General features: G+C 34.5%; 1 protein-coding gene across 6 annotated transcripts in view; it reads right to left on the reverse strand.

The window, feature by feature from the left end:
• The window catches only part of LOC136040562 (fibrillin-2-like), a 91,373-nt gene that overhangs the window by 5,646 nt on the left and 66,453 nt on the right, over positions 1-19,274 (reverse strand). For all 6 annotated transcript variants that reach the window (XM_065724784.1, XM_065724783.1, XM_065724785.1 and 3 more), the window contains 3 exons: positions 6,579-6,734; positions 5,360-5,545; positions 1,723-1,878 (listed from right to left, as the gene is read on the reverse strand). In XM_065724784.1, coding sequence (XP_065580856.1) covers positions 1,723-1,878; positions 5,360-5,545; positions 6,579-6,734 — 498 coding nt within the window. The remainder of the gene's footprint in view (positions 1-1,722; positions 1,879-5,359; positions 5,546-6,578; positions 6,735-19,274) is intronic.

The following is a 19,274-nucleotide window of genomic DNA, read 5'->3' on the forward strand; positions in this document are numbered from 1 at the left end:
TATTTGCTACCTCAGAATCAGTTTATTACAGCTTTTTGGAAGTGATGAGCCAAATGAGATCTAATTTCTTCCGTTTCTTCAAATATCTGCTCCACGTATGACCATGGAAACATGTAGAAATCAATGTCTTGGAACTTAGTGTTTTGCTAGAAACAATGTCGTTGATTTCATTCTTTTGTCTTTTTTTTCCATTATGCTCCGTTCTCCTCATGTTGATGTAGACGGGTTATCAATTAAAATAACAAAAAAGCACAATAAAACAAGCAAAACCCACAATGCCTATGGGTTGTTTTTAATCCTGCGAAAGGCTGTCTCATTTACTAGGCTAAAATAAACCTGAGGACAACCTCATGAAGGCTACCCAAAAATACTATTCGCCGCCAAGGTTTTTGTTAGAAGAACTTGTGGAAGTTCCATAACAAGACAGATCACAAGCAAAGAGCCAAGGTTTCACTTGTAGAAATAGGCACGGAGAAAGGAACTAATAACGGAGCAGAGACCCAAAAACATTTCACAAAAGTGGATCAGCTTCAACTTTTTATAACCAGCCTGATATCGTTAGAGAATGTTGACAGGCATTTGGGAGGGGTAGGGTTTTATACATATATACTACTATCTTTTTTGAGAATATTTCAATATTTCACTGCACTACAGATGGGTAGCTATTTATTTATTTCAAAATAGAGTCATACAAAATGCTTGATCAATAATTGCTACAGAGCAGTGGTCATAATCGTGACTATTCCTTCGCAATAAACAATTGAAATTACAAAACAACAATTATAAAACAAATTTTTGTAAAAAGTAACAGGCGGGAAAGGAGCTGATCAGGTGTAAAAAACAACATAAAAACCTGACAAAATTCACAATATTATTAACCATTATTCCAAACTTGTATTTAAAATTATACGCTAAGATCAGGTACGACTTTTTCAGTTCCTTAAAGATAATTTTACACTTTCGAATGTTTATCTCATAAGGGTGGGGTTATTTTGATTTGATCTGACAACTGATGCTAACTTTGTGCAACCCAGCCACCAATATTAGTTCCCCTACCGGCAAAATCTTAAAAATATTACATTCCCGCAAATTTCAAAATGGACGCCAGCATTTAGACAAAACACCGCATATTATAATAGCAAAACAACCATAAAATTCAGTTCGTTGTCTCCAGGATTTGACTCGATTGCCACCAGGCTTCATGAAAATATATGTACTCTCTTGTTATGTATAGAACCCAACTGATCATTTCTACGTAAGAAAAATTTGGCCTTTGAAGACTTGGCAATATAAATTGACCATGGTAACATCTTCAGCTATGTCCTCCTATGCTTCCATCATTTTTGGGTCATGAAAATTTTTGTAACAGGATCATCTGCCTAAAGGAAAATTTGCCACAAAAGAAGAGACAACGAGAAAAATTAACTTAAAAAAAAACCGCCTCAAGAGAAGTTTGTACCGTGAGATCTACCCCAACAAAATACATACCCCTGGAAAGACCTGAACCCAGCTAACCTCGAGTTCAAAAGATTTTTTATTTTTCAAAAACTAGAGTAATTCCTGGTGATTTCATTTTTGATTTGAGAGAACTGCAGCAAGTAAATTGTTCTCAATAGATAGCAACAACTTTTTTGTCGATGAAACTCAAGGAAATAAAATTAGGTTACTATGTTTTCCAAACCCTCACCAACAAGTTTCTGTAAACTATAAAATATCTAATACCTCTCTCTGGGTAACATCGTGCTTCGCCATTTTCTAAGAGTTCTTTAAAACCATCACTGCAGTCACAGTTATAGGCACCTATATTGTTTTTGCATAAAGCAGAAGCATCTCCAAGAGAAGAACACTGGGATGTTCCAAGTTTGCATTCATCTACATCTAAAGTGAAAATTTACAACTTTAGTTCAAACACTTAACTAACCCTATTACTTAATATGATTTTAATACCACCATGAGACTGGGCACTTATATTATTTTTCATAGAAAAGCTCTCAGTTTTTTTTTAACTTAAAGATCTTTTTTTAAATACAACAGTAAAGAATTTAATGCTCTATGTCATTGGCAAAATTGAATTTTAAGCCTTAAGAAGTATTTTCAAATGTGTAATCAGAATTCATTAAACAAAATATAGCAAGAGTTTTAAGCGAAAAACAATGTCAGAATTCGTCTTACAGATGATGCTAGAGCATTATTTTAATACCACGGTTACCTTTTCATAACTCTCCAGAATATTAAAGAAAAACGATAAAGCTAGACAATTGTACATTAAAATTAAAAGGAAATTGTGAGAAAAAAGAATATCCTAATGTATAACCTAGCATTTGAGAAGTTTCCACTCCGAAGAAAGGGAAATAAAGATTGTTTTTTCAACGGGTGCCATCTATATTTAATTTTTGGCCCTACATATATTCAGTTGTAGCTCAGTTTATTAAGTTTTGTTAAGTATTTACTTGTTTATTATCCCAGAAAGGGATAATAGGGAGCTTTCAAGCCTCGGAGCTTTCAAGCCTGTAACTGATACGAAAAAGCAAATTTGGCTTGAAAATCCTTTTGATACCCGTATTTCTTGTCTTTTTCACACTGACGCTTTATACATGCAAAATTGAGTGTAATTTTTTAGCGCTTTAAGGAAAAAGTAATTTTTCTGCTTGTGAAATGCTTTAGAACTAAAACAGTTTATCCTCCCTCCAAAAGACAACAAATTTTCATTAAACTCGATTTAAGTTCCTAGGCAATAGAAAGTGCTGCAGCAGCTTCTCGTCGGTTTTTCTAAAAGAAGAGTTGTGAGAGCAAAACTTAGGTATTACTGTTTTGATATTGATTAAAGGCTGGCATAGTCAATGTCTCGATAATTTTTAAAATGGCACATCGCAGGAACAGAATCTCCTAAAAAAAAGAATTACCAAATTCTTAAAACAAGTCTTGAAAAAAAATATTTCTATTTAAAACTTATTTTACACTCTCTTTGCCAAAATCGATCGATGTTGTTACTTCAAAAAATTCACCGCATGTGCAAGGTAATCCCACAAAACCCAACTGTATTTACAATCTATCTAATGGCAATCACTATTCCGAGAACAAATTTTTCTCATATTTTCCACACATTTGTAAACAAAATCAAAGCTACGCAAAATTAACGTAAATAATATTTGATCTGTAGTGTAAACAGTGTGTGCAGGTAGTAATTTTTCAGGTAGTAATTTTTCAAGTTGAACGGTGTTTAGCTTTCATCCATATGATTTATGATTCATTAGCCTAGGATTAAAGTCAAGGCATAATTTTTTGAAACTAGAAAATATGAGAGACTGAAATGGCAGTTTTTCTTCCTGTAATGGGAATGTGGCAAAAGACCCGAAGATATTGTACTCATAGATATAATGAATTTTTGCTTTTTCATTGGAGAGTGTGAACATGGTGTAGCTCAGGCATTAGCTTCAAAGGTACCTTTGAAATCAGTAATTTTTATACTTTCCGCATGTATCTACTCACTTTCCCTTTCTTCATGAACGTTCTTTTTTGAAATCGACCATTTTGATATCAAATTTCATTCTCCGTCCTTGACGTCTACGAATTAAGACATAATTTCTACCATTTTCTACTCAAAACCTACTTTATTCTTAGATTCAGGGCATCCAATGTAATTCACCCCTTTTAAAAATGCATTATTCATTTAGGCTATTACACATTACAGATTATAAACTAATAGCAAAAACTCATCAGAAGAAACTGTAAACATGTATTGTCAAAGATGATAGTTTAACAGACGATTATTGCAAAAAAAACTACATCCCCACTCTTACACTTAAAAACTAAAATCAAGTAGAAAGCAGTGTAGTGTAACGAGTCTTGAGTTAGACGACGAGATGCAGATTAAACGTTTGGCAGGTTAACATTTGGCGTTGTATTCCAAACAAAACAAATTTTCAAATTGATACAGTTGCTTCTTCATGCAGTACAGCCTAACTTTTGTTTCTAGAATCCATGTCTCTGTAACCTCATCTCCCATTCTAAACTAGTCAAATCAACTAGAAAATAAATGCATGTAGCATATGGAGATTTGTCTTTTCAGCTCTCTATTGAAATAACTTATTGAAGAATTCAAAAATTATTTTCAGAAGTGGGCATATTAAGGGCCTTGAAAAGGGTAGCAACTTTTCTAACTAAAGCTGAAACACCCATTCGAAGAGGTGGTATGGTTCCTAAAATGAGAAGCTTAGCCATATATTCAAGCTGGAGGGGCCAATGGCTCATTTTGGTCCTCTACTCGTACCAACTGATAATTCTTGCATGATTCTTGTTCAAATAAGGTCTACCTTTCTGCTTTCACTTTCATTGGGAAGGAGGTGTTGGCGCGGGCACATTATATAGCTCCAGTCATTAAGAAATTCAATCATAAAGACACACAAGGACACAAAACCGAGCCTCTTGGAGCCTAATGGTTACTGGTGAGACTTTGTTGAAGAGATCAAAGGCCCAATTTAAGCAATCATAAAGATTGGAAATCGTAGCATGACTCTGGCTTAAACAAGGCGTCACCTGCTTATATTCATTCTAAAAAGTTAGAAGTTTGAGACAGGTGATAACGTCAGAGGGGCTCTCCGCTCACTTTGATCCTCCACTGATTGAAAATCTTTGCATGATTCTGACTAAAAACTAAAAAAACATACCATTTCATTAAAAATTAGGCAATGGGAAGGGTAGGGGAATTGTTGGGAAGGGGCCTTGGAGCAATTTCACCCTTTATTTATTTAATTAAAAATTCATTGCAAGATTCAGGTTCAAAACTCTTATCTTAATATGAAATAATTCAACATGCCTTCCAAATGAATAGATAAAATAAATTATCATAAAAAAAGCTTGCGATGAGAAGAGCGAGGATAGGGCTGCTGAAGCCACCAATCATCCGCGTCCTACCTCCGATAATACATAAAGAAAATGCTTGCATGATTCCACTTAAAAATAGATGCAGTGTACCAACCATTCACATAATAAGTTAATATGGGAACGGAGGGAGAGGGGGAGGATTGTCCAAGGAGACTTAGTGCCTTCAATGATACATACAGAAATCGTTGACAATCTTTTTTGAAAGAAAGGAGCAACTTGCCAATATTTCTTCCAAAATGTTGCCAGTGGGAGAAGACTAAAAACAGAAAGAAATATTGATTGTATTTGCATCGAGTCAGGGCTTGGGTTTTTTTTCACAAAGTATGGCACTTTCTAGAAATAAAATGAAATAATTAAAATTGAAAAAAAAAAGAATGAACAAAACTAAATTCTAACTGCCACAGCACGAGAAAAAAAGCCATCATTATTAGAGCTACACTAATGAGAATTTAAAAAGAAAAATTGCTATACAAACCACGACAGATTTTGTTGCTGATACTAAACCCTGCTGAACAGTGGCACTGGAATGATGTTGCTACACACATAGATGGCTCTGTACATGAGTTTGACACTTCTTGACATGTGGCTCCTATGTCTCCTGCGGCTTGACATACGCTTGTTTCCCCTCCGTACGGAAAACAGGATCTAACGTCGTCAATTGCTACAAAAAATAATATAGCAATAGTATTTCCCGTCTGTCCTGAAAATCCATAATTTATTTACATAATCATCATTTTATCTAAAAGGCATATTTTAGTGTCTTTTAATTTTGCAAATATAGTTAAATTTTGATTTCAAATTTTTTGTACCTTATTAAGCAATTTCAAGCACCTCTACGACTGTATTTTCTTTGACGGTTCAACTTTTTATGCTGTAATTAGCCAATCTATCATTAGCCAATTACTCTCTTAATATACAAATAGCTTCTGGAGAACCTTTTGGTAGTAGAACGTTTTGGTGCGAACCTCGTACGTTATAAAATTTTAATAATTTTTAGCGCGTGCTATTCAATTTGACGGTTTTCGGCACATTTCATTAAATTTTTGCATCCCCCTCCTTCCCCAAGAAGGGATTCTTGTGAACAGTATGAAATAGATCTCTAAAATATTTCAAAATATTATATGTTTTGACCTGCCTCGAGTAATTTTACTTGACAACTAAATTATATGAGCAAGTGGAACTCATACAAAATTAATCAGCTGCCTATTTATAATAAAAAAAGTAATACACATCACGCAAATAGGTCAAACAAAATAGAGAAAAGATTATTCCCCTCCATTGTCTAATAATAGATAACATATAATATGATATCCTTTTGGATTTTATTTAAAAATAGGCTTACCATAATGCAAAAAGAACGGAGTAATAAACGAGAAAAAAACAGAAACGAAAAAGTAAACATTTGCACCCAAAAACAACAACGCGTATCCGTAGCCTAACTGCAAATACAAAAAAATTTGTAAGTCATGAATCTAGTGTCTAGCGCATTAACCCTTTTTGAGAGGCTGCTGTACAATTAGCAAGTATCACTCTTATGCACAATACTACTTACAGCAAGTGAATATTGATGTTCTGGACCTACAATATTTCAAAATGGAACCAGAATGTTAAGTTTTACTTCTACTTAGGTTAGATGTTACAGAAGTAACTACCGTACCTAAAAGTTTTTCATAGAATGGAAAAGAAATACTTACAAACACATAACTGTGTTGCAGCTGAAATATTTTGAGACACATAATTGTTAGATGAACAAATACAAGAGAATCCACCATAGTCGTTTGGTACACATGTTGCTGCTTCGTCTATGAGGGCACAGCTATTCGGAAAACCATTTTCACAAGTTTTTAAAGCTGTAAAAAATATACATTAGAACAATTTAAAATAATTTGACATATCTGAGCCTTCCCAAAACTGAATATATTAAGAACAAATCAAGCATTTATAGTATTCGTTGTTTGGAATCAAACACTGTCTGAACTTAAGATTAACAATGAAGTGAAAGCTAAGATTAGACACACGAGGCTTTAAAAAATCCTAAAGTGAAATCCTTGAAGACCTAGACGAAAGACATTCAGACAAAAAGAAGTTTAAGTCAATCATAGGTACATGAAATATGCAAGGGCCCATTGCTAAAAGAATGTCTGATGGCCAAGATATTGAGAAATTAAAATATTGATTCAAGTTCGCCATTCTGACCACATATGGGATCCCTAATCCTTATAAAATGCGAAAAGATAAGCTTTCCACAATTAACTTGCCAATTGACCAAATTTTTACCGAGCCTTATATTAGAATCTTGGGAGTGGCAAAAAAAGACGACGTTACCCTAATCGTTCAAATAATTAACTAAGCCTACAAAACTAAGTACGACACATCATTAGCTTAAGTTCTCAAAATCGTATGAGGACTAATTTTTCGGTATTTTTCCTGTTTCAACTTAAACTACTAAAAAAGTCGACTGAAAAAGTAATTATTTTGACATTTTTCAAAATCTAGAAGAGGGACAGCAAATAACTCAAAGAATATTGAGAGAAAAGATGAACTAGATCAAAAAATATTTTGTACATGCAGATTGTCAAAAGTGGAGTTCTCAGGAATGGCTTAGGGTATTAGGATGGAAATTCTGAGAATACTTTGGGGAAAGATCAATTTATTAAAAGGCAATATGCATAAGCTACTACTAATACTACCACCACTACTACTGCTACTCCAACTACTACTTCTATTGCAACTAATATTAAGGCTGAGAACATTAAAATAAAATTTAAGGCAATGTGGGGGGAAAGTTGACCTAACTAAAACACACTATCGGAATACAAGCTATCAATGGAGTATATTGGCAATTTAATAGAAACAACTTTAAGGTTAAGTTGAAACTTTGTGGGCCTGGTGAGGAGGATATTCAACTAGCCAAAAGGCAACATACTACTTCTACCACTGTAACACAGCTACTACTATTAGTAGCCTACAACTACAACTAGTAGCAATACTGCTGCTACTATTACTGTCACAACTACTTATAACCAAGGTTAAGGGTATGAAGGTGAAATATCAGAGAAAAATGAGTGGCGAAGTTGAACTGAATAAAATCATACTGTCTGAGGTTGGCAAAAGGGCGTATAAACAATATCTTAGGAGCAACTTGGAGTATGAAGGTAAAATATATAGGTTTATGTGTAGGGGATTTTGCAATAAACAAAAGGTTAATAATTGCTTGCTACTACTACAACTACAACAACTACTACAACAACAACTACTGCTACTAATACTACTAAGACTACTGCTACCACTTCTACCAGTACTGCTACTACTACCACTACTAGAATTGGCTACTGCTGTTACTACTATCATCATTCATACTATGTTTACCACTAATAGCTACCACTACAACTTCTTCCACTACCACTACTACTACTTCTGCTACTACCACTACTACTGCCGCTACTACTAATGCTACTACTAATACTGCTACCATTAATATTGCTGCTACTACTGCTATTGCTATTATCATTATTAATTACTACCTCTACAACTAATGTTACAACCGATGGAAAGAATATTTGGGTGAAAATTTCAAAAATGTTGAAAAAGTGTTGAATTGAATCAAAGTGCAAGATGTGCAGACAGGTTGTCAAAAGGACGTATCAGCAATGGCCCAGAAAGTGCTTATGAAAATAAATTGAATCTTTCAGCATGTGTCAATCGATATGTTGAAAAAATGCATACTAATGCTTAAGCTACTACTACTACAACTATTTTTACTGCTGAAGCTATGGGTATTAAGGTGAAACTTTCAGGGAATGTTTAGAGGGATGTTGTACTAGAAAAAACACACAATCGCCATGCGGATTGTCAAAATAATGTACTTGCAATATCTCAGGAATGGCTTAAATTATTAAGTTGAAGCTTTTGGGGGACATTGAGGTGGATTTTGAACAAAAGGTATTATGTGCATTCTGCTACTACTATTACGGCTAATGCAGCTAGTGAAGCTACTGGTATAAAGGTGAAACTTTCAGGGAATTTCTGGGGGGAGTTTCAACTATATCAAAATAAATTATATAATTTCAGGTTTTCAAAAGGGAATAAAAGCAATTTCTTAGGAGGAGCTTAGAGTATTAAGTTGAACCTTTCAGGGCATGTTAAGGGGAATTTTGAACTAACCAAAAAGCACTCTATGCATGTTACCGCTAAGATCACTACTTCTGCAGAGGCTAAGGGTGACAAGGCAAAACTTTCAGGGAATATTTAGGGGGCTGTTTAAATAAATAAAAAAGCACTGTGTATTTTCAGGTTGCCAGAAGGGTGTAAGATAAATATATCAGAAACAGCTTAGATCATGAAGTTGAAACTTTCAGGGCTAATTGAGAGGAACAGTGAACTAACCAAAAGGAACTCTGTGTATATTACTACTACCGCTACTGCTACTACTGTTGCTATGACTACTACTGATACTAAGTATAGGAATATGAAACTTTCAGCAAATGTTTAGAGATAAGTTGAACTAATTAAAACACACTGTATGCATACCTATTATGAAAATTTCAACTATTTCGACTATAGGACTATTTCAACTTTAACTACAATTACGACGAAAACTACTAGAGCTACTGAAGCTAATGGTATTGCAGTGGAACCTTCAGGGAATGTTGAAGAGGATAGTGAAATATGCTGAATTAAAAAACGCTGTGGATGCAAGTTATTAAAAGGGCGTAACAGCTATATCTCAGGGACAGCTTAGAGTATTAAATTAAAACTTTCAGCGCGTGTTTAGAGGGATATTGGACCAAGCAAAAGGTTTTATATACATTCATCTACTACTAGTTTTACTACTATTATTACTGCTACTACTAAGGTTCAAGTTATTAAGGAAAAACTCTCGGAAAATATTGAGGGGCATGTTGAATTAAATTAAAATACTCTGTGCGCATGCATGCTGTCAAAAATCCGTATCAGCAGTGTTTCCAGAACGGCTTAGAAAATCAAGTTGAAACTTTCAGGGCATACAAAGGGATATTTTGGACTAATAAACGTTCCCTATAAGCATACCTTAACAGCAGTAAAACTACTGAATCAGATTTAATTTTGCACGAGCAATATCTCAAGCAATATGCACCAGCAATATCTCTGGAATGAAATAGATCATTAAGTTGAAACTTTCAGGGTATGTTGAGGTGTCTTTTGAACAAACTGTACTATGCGTGTGCTACTACTACTACTGCGATTACGGCAACTAGTGAGGCCTATTGTATTAAAGTGGGAGTTTCAGGGAATTTAAAAGTTCTAATGCCCTTTTTTGAGGTACCAAAAAAATTGGAGGGCAACTAGGCCCCCTCTTACGCTCTTTTTTCCCATAGTCACCGTATCAAAATTTTGAGATAGCTACATTGCTGAACATAGTCGAATACCAAATAAATGTGTCTTTGAGGACGACTTAATCCCCCAAAGTCCTCGGGGGAAGGGCTGCAAGTTATGAACTTTGCGTATTGTTTACATATAATATTGGTTATTGACGAAGTATAAAGACGTTTTCAGGGGGTATTTTTTTTTGGTGGTGGTGGTGGGGATTATGTGAGAGGATCTTTTCATGGAGGAATTTATCTTAGGGGAAGGGATTTTCCATGAAGGGGGTGCTTGATTTCCCACCATCATCTAAAACATCAATAAGAAATTAAATAAGAAAATAAGTTTTCTTCAACTGAAAGTAAGGAGCAACATTATAACTTAAAACCAACAAAGGTCATTACGTATATGAGGGGGTATGTCCCTTCCTAAATCCGTCAATCTTTATGCTAAAGTATTTTTAGTAATTTCAAAATAGCTATTTATTATAATCAAACGACCGTTGTGGTTCAGGGGTCATCAAACAGTTCGTGGTAACGAACTGTAATAAGGAGCGACCCGGCTCAATAGTAACCAAAACTCTAAAAAACAGAATTTTTATAACAATAGTTACATCAAAAGAATTGCATTTGAATGCTGATTTTAAATATTTAAGTTTTATAAGTTTAGAATTATCCATCGATAGTTACGAGCCTGAGAAAATTTGCTTTATTTTAGAAAATAGGGGGAGACACCCCCTTAAAAGTCATGGAACCTTAACGAAAATTGCACCATCAAATTCAGCTCCTATCTACAAAAATGTGAAATTTGGCATTTTTTGCCACAAGACAGATCACGGATGCGTGTTTATTTGTTTCTTTTTGTTTTTTTCCCCAGGGGTGATCGTATCGACTCAGTGGTCCTAGAATGTCGTGTGAGGGCTCATTCTAACGGGAATTAAAAGTTCTAGTGCCCTGTTTAAGTGACTAAAAAAACTAGAGGGCACCTAGGCCCCCTCCTACGCTCATTTTTTGTCAAAGTCACTGGATCAGAATTCTGAGATAGCCATTTTATTCAACATAGTCAAGAAACCTAATAACTTTGTCTTTGGGGACGACTTACTCCCTTCAGTCCCCGGTTATTGGGAAGTGTACAGACACTTTCAAAGAGATATTTTTGGTTGGGGGATGAGTTGACGGGAGCGGGTTATACGGGGGGAGCTTTTCATGGAGGAATTTGTCATGGGGGAAGAGAATTTCCATGAAGGGGGCGCAGGATTTCTTAGCATTTTTTTAAAGAGCAATGAAAAAATAAATATGAAAAAGTTTCTTAAACTGAAAGTAAGGAGCAGCGTTAAAACCTGAATCGAACAGAAATTATTACGCACATGATGGGGGTTCACCTCGTCCTAATACTTCACTCTTTACGCTAAAGTAATTTTATTGATTTCAACTATTTACTCTACGACCTTTGTCATTCAGGTGTCATTCTTAACGAATTGGGACAAAATTTAAAATTTAGTGTAAAGAGCGAGGTATTTACGAGGAGGTGAACCCCCTCATATAATAACATATAATAAAAACATACGAATTAGGAAGTTCGTTACGTAGTTTAGTTTGTAAGTTACGTGTAATTTACTAATAAAAACGTTCGTAAAATTAAAGTTCTAGTTGCCTTTATAAGTAATCAAAAAATTAGAGGGTAACTAGGCCTACTCTCCCGCTCCTTTTTTTCTCAAAATCATCCGATCAAAACTATGAGACAGACATTTAGCCAAAAAAATTAATTAATTTACAAATTTCCTTTTAGCCAACTGTTTTTTTTTTATTCTTAAAGAATTGGAACAAAGTTTGAACTTTGGGGTAAAGAGCGAGGTATTGACGAGGGGACAAACCCCCTTCCCCCATATACGTAATGAAAATATACGGATATAGAAGTTCGTTATAAATTAATTTGTATGTTACGTATATTTCTTACTAATAAAACGCTCGTAAAAAAGTTAAAAGTCCCAGTAGCCTTTATGAGCAACCAAAAAAATTTGAGGGCAACTAGGCCCCCTCCCCGACCCTTTTTCCTCAAAGTCATCAAAACTTTGAAAGAGCCACTTAGCCAAAAAAAGTTCAGTTAATATGCAAATTTAGTTTCAATTATTCATGTACGGTGATCTAAAATCAACACTTGCATTAATTCAAAAAAGTTCAGAAATTAAATAAAAAATATTTTTTAACTGAAAGATAGGAGCAACATTAAAACTTAAAACGAAAAAATTATTCCGTATATGAAACGGACTGTCCCCTCCTCAACGCCCCGCTCCTTACGCTAAAGTTTGACATTTTTTCACAACTCTACTTTTAAAAACAATAAAAAACTTAAGCGTAAAGAGTGAGGCGTTGGGGAGGGAGCTGTCCCTTTCATATATGCAATAATTTCTGTTCGTTTTAATGTCGCTTTTAATGAGTTCATTCAATGCTCTCGTCAGAGTAAGACGCATTTAAGAGCTCTGTGTGGATTTATGTGAAAATATTATTTCAAGAACTTTTGGACATTCAGCCAATGCTGAAAATATTATTTCAAGAACTGTTGGATGCTTAGTAATGCGTATTGATATTTGGATATTAGTACACTGTTAATATACAACGGGATGTAAAAGGAAAAATGCGAAACAAGAAGACATGAATACTTCATTAGACACATCAGATGATAGCTCTAGATCGAAACTGGAAATATCAATACTAGCTGCAGATTTTAAGCAAATTCTTGAAATCGTAAAAGAAAATGGTAATAAATTAGACAATATATGCACTTAATTAGGTGTTTTTATAAATAAAATTCGCTTCTTAAAAATAAGAAGGTTAATGGTGAATTGAAGATTGGAAAAAATGAAAATGACACATCCTGGCAATTTGCAATTAAAACCTGTACCGATGAATTAACAAGGTTAAGAGGAAAATATGAAAATTTGAGTTGTCGGATTGTGAAATTGGAAGCCATTAAATTGGAAAATAATATGGAATGCAGTTTGCATGGATATTGATCAAACAGTTCGTGGTAACGAACTGTAGTAAGGAGCGACCCGGCTCAATAGTAACCAAAACTCTACAAAATGGAATTTTGATACCAATAGCAATATCAAAAGAATTGCATTTTAATGCTGATTTTAAATATATAAGTTTCATCAAGTTTAATCATACCCATCAAAAGTTACGAGCCTGAGAAAATTTGCCTCATTTTAGAAAATAGGAGAAAACACCCCCTAAAAGTCATAGAATCTTAACGAAAATCACACCATCAGATTCAGCGTATCAGAAAACCCTATTGTAGAGGTTTCAAGCTCCTATTTTCAAAAATGTGGAATTTTGTATTTTTTTGCCAGAAGGCAGATCACGGATACGTGTTTATTTGTTGTTTTTTTTCCCCAGGGGTGATCGTATCGACCCAGTGGTCCTAGAAAGTTGTGAGAGGCCTCATTCTAATGGAAATGAAAAGTTCTAGTGCCCTTTTTAAGTGACCAAAAACATTGGAGGGCACCTAGGCCCCCTCCTACGCTAATTATTTTCCCAAAGTCAATGGATCAAAATTCTGAGATAGCCATTTTACTCAACGTAGTCGATAAACCTTATAACTATGTCTTCGGGGACCACTTATTCCCCCATAGTCCCCGTGGGAGGGGCTACAAGTTACAAACTTCGACCAGTGCTTACATATAGTAATGGTTATTTAGAAGTGTACAGACGCTTTCAGGGGGATTTTCGGTTGGGGGGAGGGGTTGAGAAGAGGGAGATATTTTGGGGGATATATTTGGAGAACTTTCCATCGAGGAATTTGTCCTGGGGAAGAAAATTTCCATGAAGGGAGCGCAGGACTTTCTAGCATTATTTAAAAAAAAACACAATGAAATAATAAATATGGAAAAGTTTTTTCAACTGGAAGTAAGGAACAGCATTAAAACTTAATACGAACAGAAATTATTACGCATATGAGGGGCTCACCTCCTCCTAATACTTTGCTCTTTACGCTAAAGTATTTTTAGTAATTTCAACTATTTATTCTACGGCTTTTGTGATTCAGGGGTCATTCTTAATGAATTGGGACAAAATTTGAGCTTTAGTGTAAAGAGCGAGGCACTGAAGAGGGGATGAACCCCCTCATATATGTAATAAAAACATGAGAATACAAAAGTTTGTAACGTAAGCTAATTTACAAGTTACGTATATCTTTTACAAATAAAAACATTCGCAAAAAATTGAAAGTTCTAGTTTCCTTTTTAAGTCAAAAAATCGGAGGGCAACTAGGCTTCCTCCCCCACTCCTTTTTTTCTCAAAATCATTTGATCAAAACTATGAGAAAGCCATTTAGCAAAAAAAAAAAAAAAATGCAAATTTGGTTTTAATTATTTCTCTGCGGAGAGCCAAAATCAAAACATGCATTGATTCAAAAACGTTCAGAAATTAAATAAAAAAACAAGTTTTTTTAACTGAAAGGAGCGACATTAAAACTTAAAACGAACAGAAATTACTTCGCATATGAAAGGGGCTGATTCCTCATCAACGTCCCGCTCTTTACGCTAAAGTTTTTTACTGTTTTAAAAAGTAGAGTTGAGAGAAAGAGCCAAACTTTAGCGTAAAGAGCGGGACGTTGATGAGGAAGCTGCCCCTTTCATATACGAAGTAATTTCTGTTAGTTTTAAGTTTTAATGTCGCTCCTTACTTTCAGTTAAAAAAAACTGTTTTTTTTTTTATTTATAACGCTAAAGCTTCATTCACAGAAGTTGTTCGCCATGGATTAAAATTGCCTGAAGTAAATTTTACAATTTCGCAATATGACAGAAATCGTAAATTCTTTTTTCATTGGTTTAGGAGGATTATTGCCTACGTCGTGACTCGGCCAAGTTATTTAGTGTCTTAAAAGTGACACTAAATAAAAAACACGACAAGTTTTCTATTATAAAAAATGCCAGCAAGCTGAAGGACAAGACATTTCATGGAAACAATAACAACTTGTTTATTAGTGATGATGTGCCAGCCGAAATTCGTAAACTACGTAAGCTAATTTTAGCGATACAGGATAAATTTGCGGAAGATTCCTAGATATGAGGCATGGATATCAAAGGGGATTCAGACAAACTTGTTTGTGAAAAGACCTGACGGCTCAATTACAAAATATTCATTTAGTGATAGCATACCCGAGGTTGACGACTTTCCGAACGTCCGAGGACATGTACATCATAGTTTTCCAAGTGATGTTTCAGTGGAATAAAATCGTCTAATAGTAAATCGTCTAATAGTAAATATATCGTCTAATAGTAAATAGTAAATCGTCTAATAGTAAATCTATCGTCTAATAGTAAATAATAAATCGTCTAATAGTAAATATATCGTCTAATAGTAAATAGTAAATCGTCTAATAGTAAGTCTATCGTCTAATAGTAAATAGTAAATCGTCTAATAGTAAATAGTAAATCGTCTTATAGTAAATCTATCCTCTAATAGTAAATAGTAAATCGTCTAATAGTAAGTCTATCGTCTAATAGTAAATAGTAAATCGTCTAATAGTAAATAGTAAATCGTCTTATAGTAAATCTATCGTCTAATAGTAAATAGTAAATCGTCTAATAGTAAGTCTATCGTCTAATAGTAAATAGTAAATCGTCTAATAGTAAATAGTAAATCGTCTTATAGTAAATCTATCGTCTAATAGTAAATAGTAAATCGTCTAATAGTAAGTCTATCGTCTAATAGTAAATAGTAAATCGTCTAATAGTAAAGCACCCTGTTAGTATGTCTTAAAATATACAAGTAGGAATAATGTTTAATCTTGTTTTGCCTCGTATTTATTTACGAATTACTTATCTTCTTACTAATTTTAATTGCTCTATATATTTATTACTATTCTTTCTCCTGACTTATCGATTCTTTTTTACTGCTTGTTTTAAAGCACATATAGGTCTTTATGAATAGTGGTAGAATATTGAAAGAATTTTTCTTAGAATGAGGACATTTCTCTTTTCTTTTCTTAGTTGTTTCTATGTGTGTCACCTTTTTTTATGTTAGTTGGGCGCGTGGGTCGTGGCGTGGTTATTCTTGACATGGTGGTAATATTTGATCAAACAGTTCGTGGTAACGAACTGTAGTAAGGAGCGATCCGGCTCAATAGTAACCAAAACTCTAAAAAATTGAATTTTGATATCAATAGCTACATCAAAAGAATCGCATTTTAATGCTGATTTTAAATATATAAGTTTCATCAAGTTTAGTCTTAGCCATCAAAAGTTACGAGCCTGAGAAAATTTGCTTTATTTAGGAAAATAGGGGGAAACACCCCCTAAAAGTCGTAGGATCTTGACGAAAATGAAACCATCAGATTCAGCGTATCAGAGAACCCTACTGTAGAAGTTTCAAGTTCCTATCTACAAAAATGTGGAATTTTGCATTTTTTGCCCGAAGACAAATCACGGGTGCGTGTTTATTTGTTTGTTTTTTTTTTTTTTTTTTTTTTTTTTTTTTCCCAGGGGTCATCGTATCGACCAAGTGGTCCTAGAATGTCACAAGAGGGCTCATTCTAACGGAAATGAAAAGTTCTAGTGCCCTTTTTAAGTGACCAAAAAAATTGGAGGGCATCTAGGCCCCCTCCCACGCTCATATTTTCCCAAAGTCAACGGATCAAAATTTTGAGATAGCCATTTTGTTTAGCATAGTCGAAAATCATAATAACTATGTTTTAGGGGATGACTTACTCCCCCACAGTCCCTGGGGGAGGGGTTGCAAGTTACAAACTTCAACCAGTCTTTACATATAATAATGGTTATTGGAAAGTGTACAGACGTTTTCAGGGGGATTTTTTTGGTTTTGGGGGTAGGGTTGAGGGAGGGGGCTATGTGGGAGGACCAATCCTTGAAGAAATATGTCATGGGGGAAAAAAATTCAATGAAAAGGGCGCAGGACGAATCTGGTCATGTTAGAAAAAAACGTCAAATTAAGAGCTTAATATACAATGCTGGGTGTTCGGAGCCTCTCTATTATGGAGTATAATTTGACAATAACACAACTATACGAGCGATAAAACATATATACCACAACCATAACTACTGCTAAGAGATAACACAACTATAAAGCGAAAACAGGGGAAAACTAACGGGAAAATAAACGAACTAAGAGGTGGAAGGGGCCCAGAGAAAAACTATAATCCTTTTTCAATTTTGAGCCTAACTTCCGCAAAGGAGTAATAATGTCAGAAGCCCCGAAATACCGAATTATTTTCTTTTCAAACAGTTCGTGGTAAGGAACTGTAGTAAGGGGCGACCCGGCTCAATAGTAAACGAAACTCTAAAAAACGGAATTTTGATACTAAAAGATACATCAAAAGATTCGAATTTTTACGCTGATTCTAAATATTAAGTTTCAATTAATTTAGTATTTGTCATCAAAAGTTACGAGCCTGAGAAAACTTGCCCTATTTTGGAAAAAAGGGGGAAACATCCATTAAAAGTCATAGAATCTTAACGAAAATCACACTATCGCATTCGGTATATCAGAGAACTCTATAGCAAAAATTTCAAGCTCCTATCTAAAAAATGTGGAATTTTGTATTTTTTGCCAGAAGACAAATCACGGGTGCGTGTTTATTTATTTGTTTGTTTTTTTTTTGTTTTTTCCCAGGGGTCATCTTATCGACCAAGTGGTCCTAGGATGTCGCGAGAGGGCTCATTCTAACGGAAAGGAAAAGTTCTAGTGCCCTTTTTAAGTGACCGAAAAATTGGAGGGCAAATAGGCCCCCTCCCATGCTCATTTTTTTCCAAAAGTCAACAGATTAAAATTTTAAGATAGCCATTTTGTTCAGCATAGTCGAAAACCCTAATAACTATGTCTTTGGGAATGACTTACTCCCCCACAATCCCTGAGGGAGGGGCTGCAAGTTACAAACTTTGACCAGTGTTTACATATAGTAATGGTTATTGGGAAGTGTACAGACGTTTTCATGGGGATTTTTTGGTTTGGGGGGTGGGGTTGATGGGAGAGGGCTTTGTGGGAGGATCTTTCCTTTGAGGAATATATCACGGGGGAAGAAAAATTCAATGAAAAGGGCGCAGGATTTTCTAGCATTACTATAAAAAAAACAGTGAAAAAATAAACATGAAAACGTTTTTTCAAATGAAAGTAAGGAATAGCATTGAAATTTAAGACGAACAGAGATTATTACGCATATGAGGGGTTCTAAAAATACTTTAGAATAAAGAGCGAGGTATTTAGGAGGAGATAGATACCTCGCTCTTGATGCTAAAATATTTTTAGTGATTTCAACTATTTATTCTACGGCCTTTTTGATTCAGGGGTCATTCTTAAAGAATTGGGACAAAACTTACGATTTAGTGTAAAGAGCGAGGTATTAACGAGGGTACAAACCCCCTCGTACACATAATAAAAATATAAGAATATAAAGTTTGTTACGTAAGTTAATTCTTAAGTTACGCATATTTTTTACTAATAAAAACGTTCGTTGAATATTACAAGTTCTAGTAGCCTTTTTAAGTAACCGAAAAATTGGAGGGCAGCAAGGCCTCCTTCCCCACCCCTTATTTCTCAAAATCGTCTGATCAAAACTAAGAGAAAGCCATTTAGCCAAAAAAAATTAATATACTAATTTCATTTCAATAATTTATGTGCGGAGAGCCAAAATCAAACATGCATTAATTCAAAAACGTTCAGAAATTAAATAAAAAAAAATAGTTTTTTTAACTGAAAGTAAGGAGCGACATTAAAACTTAAAACGAACAGAAATTACTCCGTATATGAGATGGGTTGTCCCCTCCGCAGTCCCACGCTCTTTACGCTAAAGTTTTTCATTGTTTTAAAAAGTAGAATTGTGGCAAAGAGTCAAACTTTAGCGTAAAGAGCGTAAAGAGAATTTGAGCGGGATTCCCTTTCGTTTCATTCAGTTTCCAAAATATTGTAGCTAGCTATAATGAAAATAATAGCAGCATATTAGATATACCAAAAAATCAATATTTATTTTAGAATATACATTAAAATATACAGGTAAAGAATAACTCTAGAACAAGGAGGATATCGTTT

The sequence above is a fragment of the Artemia franciscana genome, chromosome 21, assembly GCF_032884065.1.
Source record: "Artemia franciscana chromosome 21, ASM3288406v1, whole genome shotgun sequence".
In the NCBI taxonomy this organism is placed as follows: Eukaryota; Metazoa; Arthropoda; class Branchiopoda; order Anostraca; family Artemiidae; genus Artemia; species Artemia franciscana.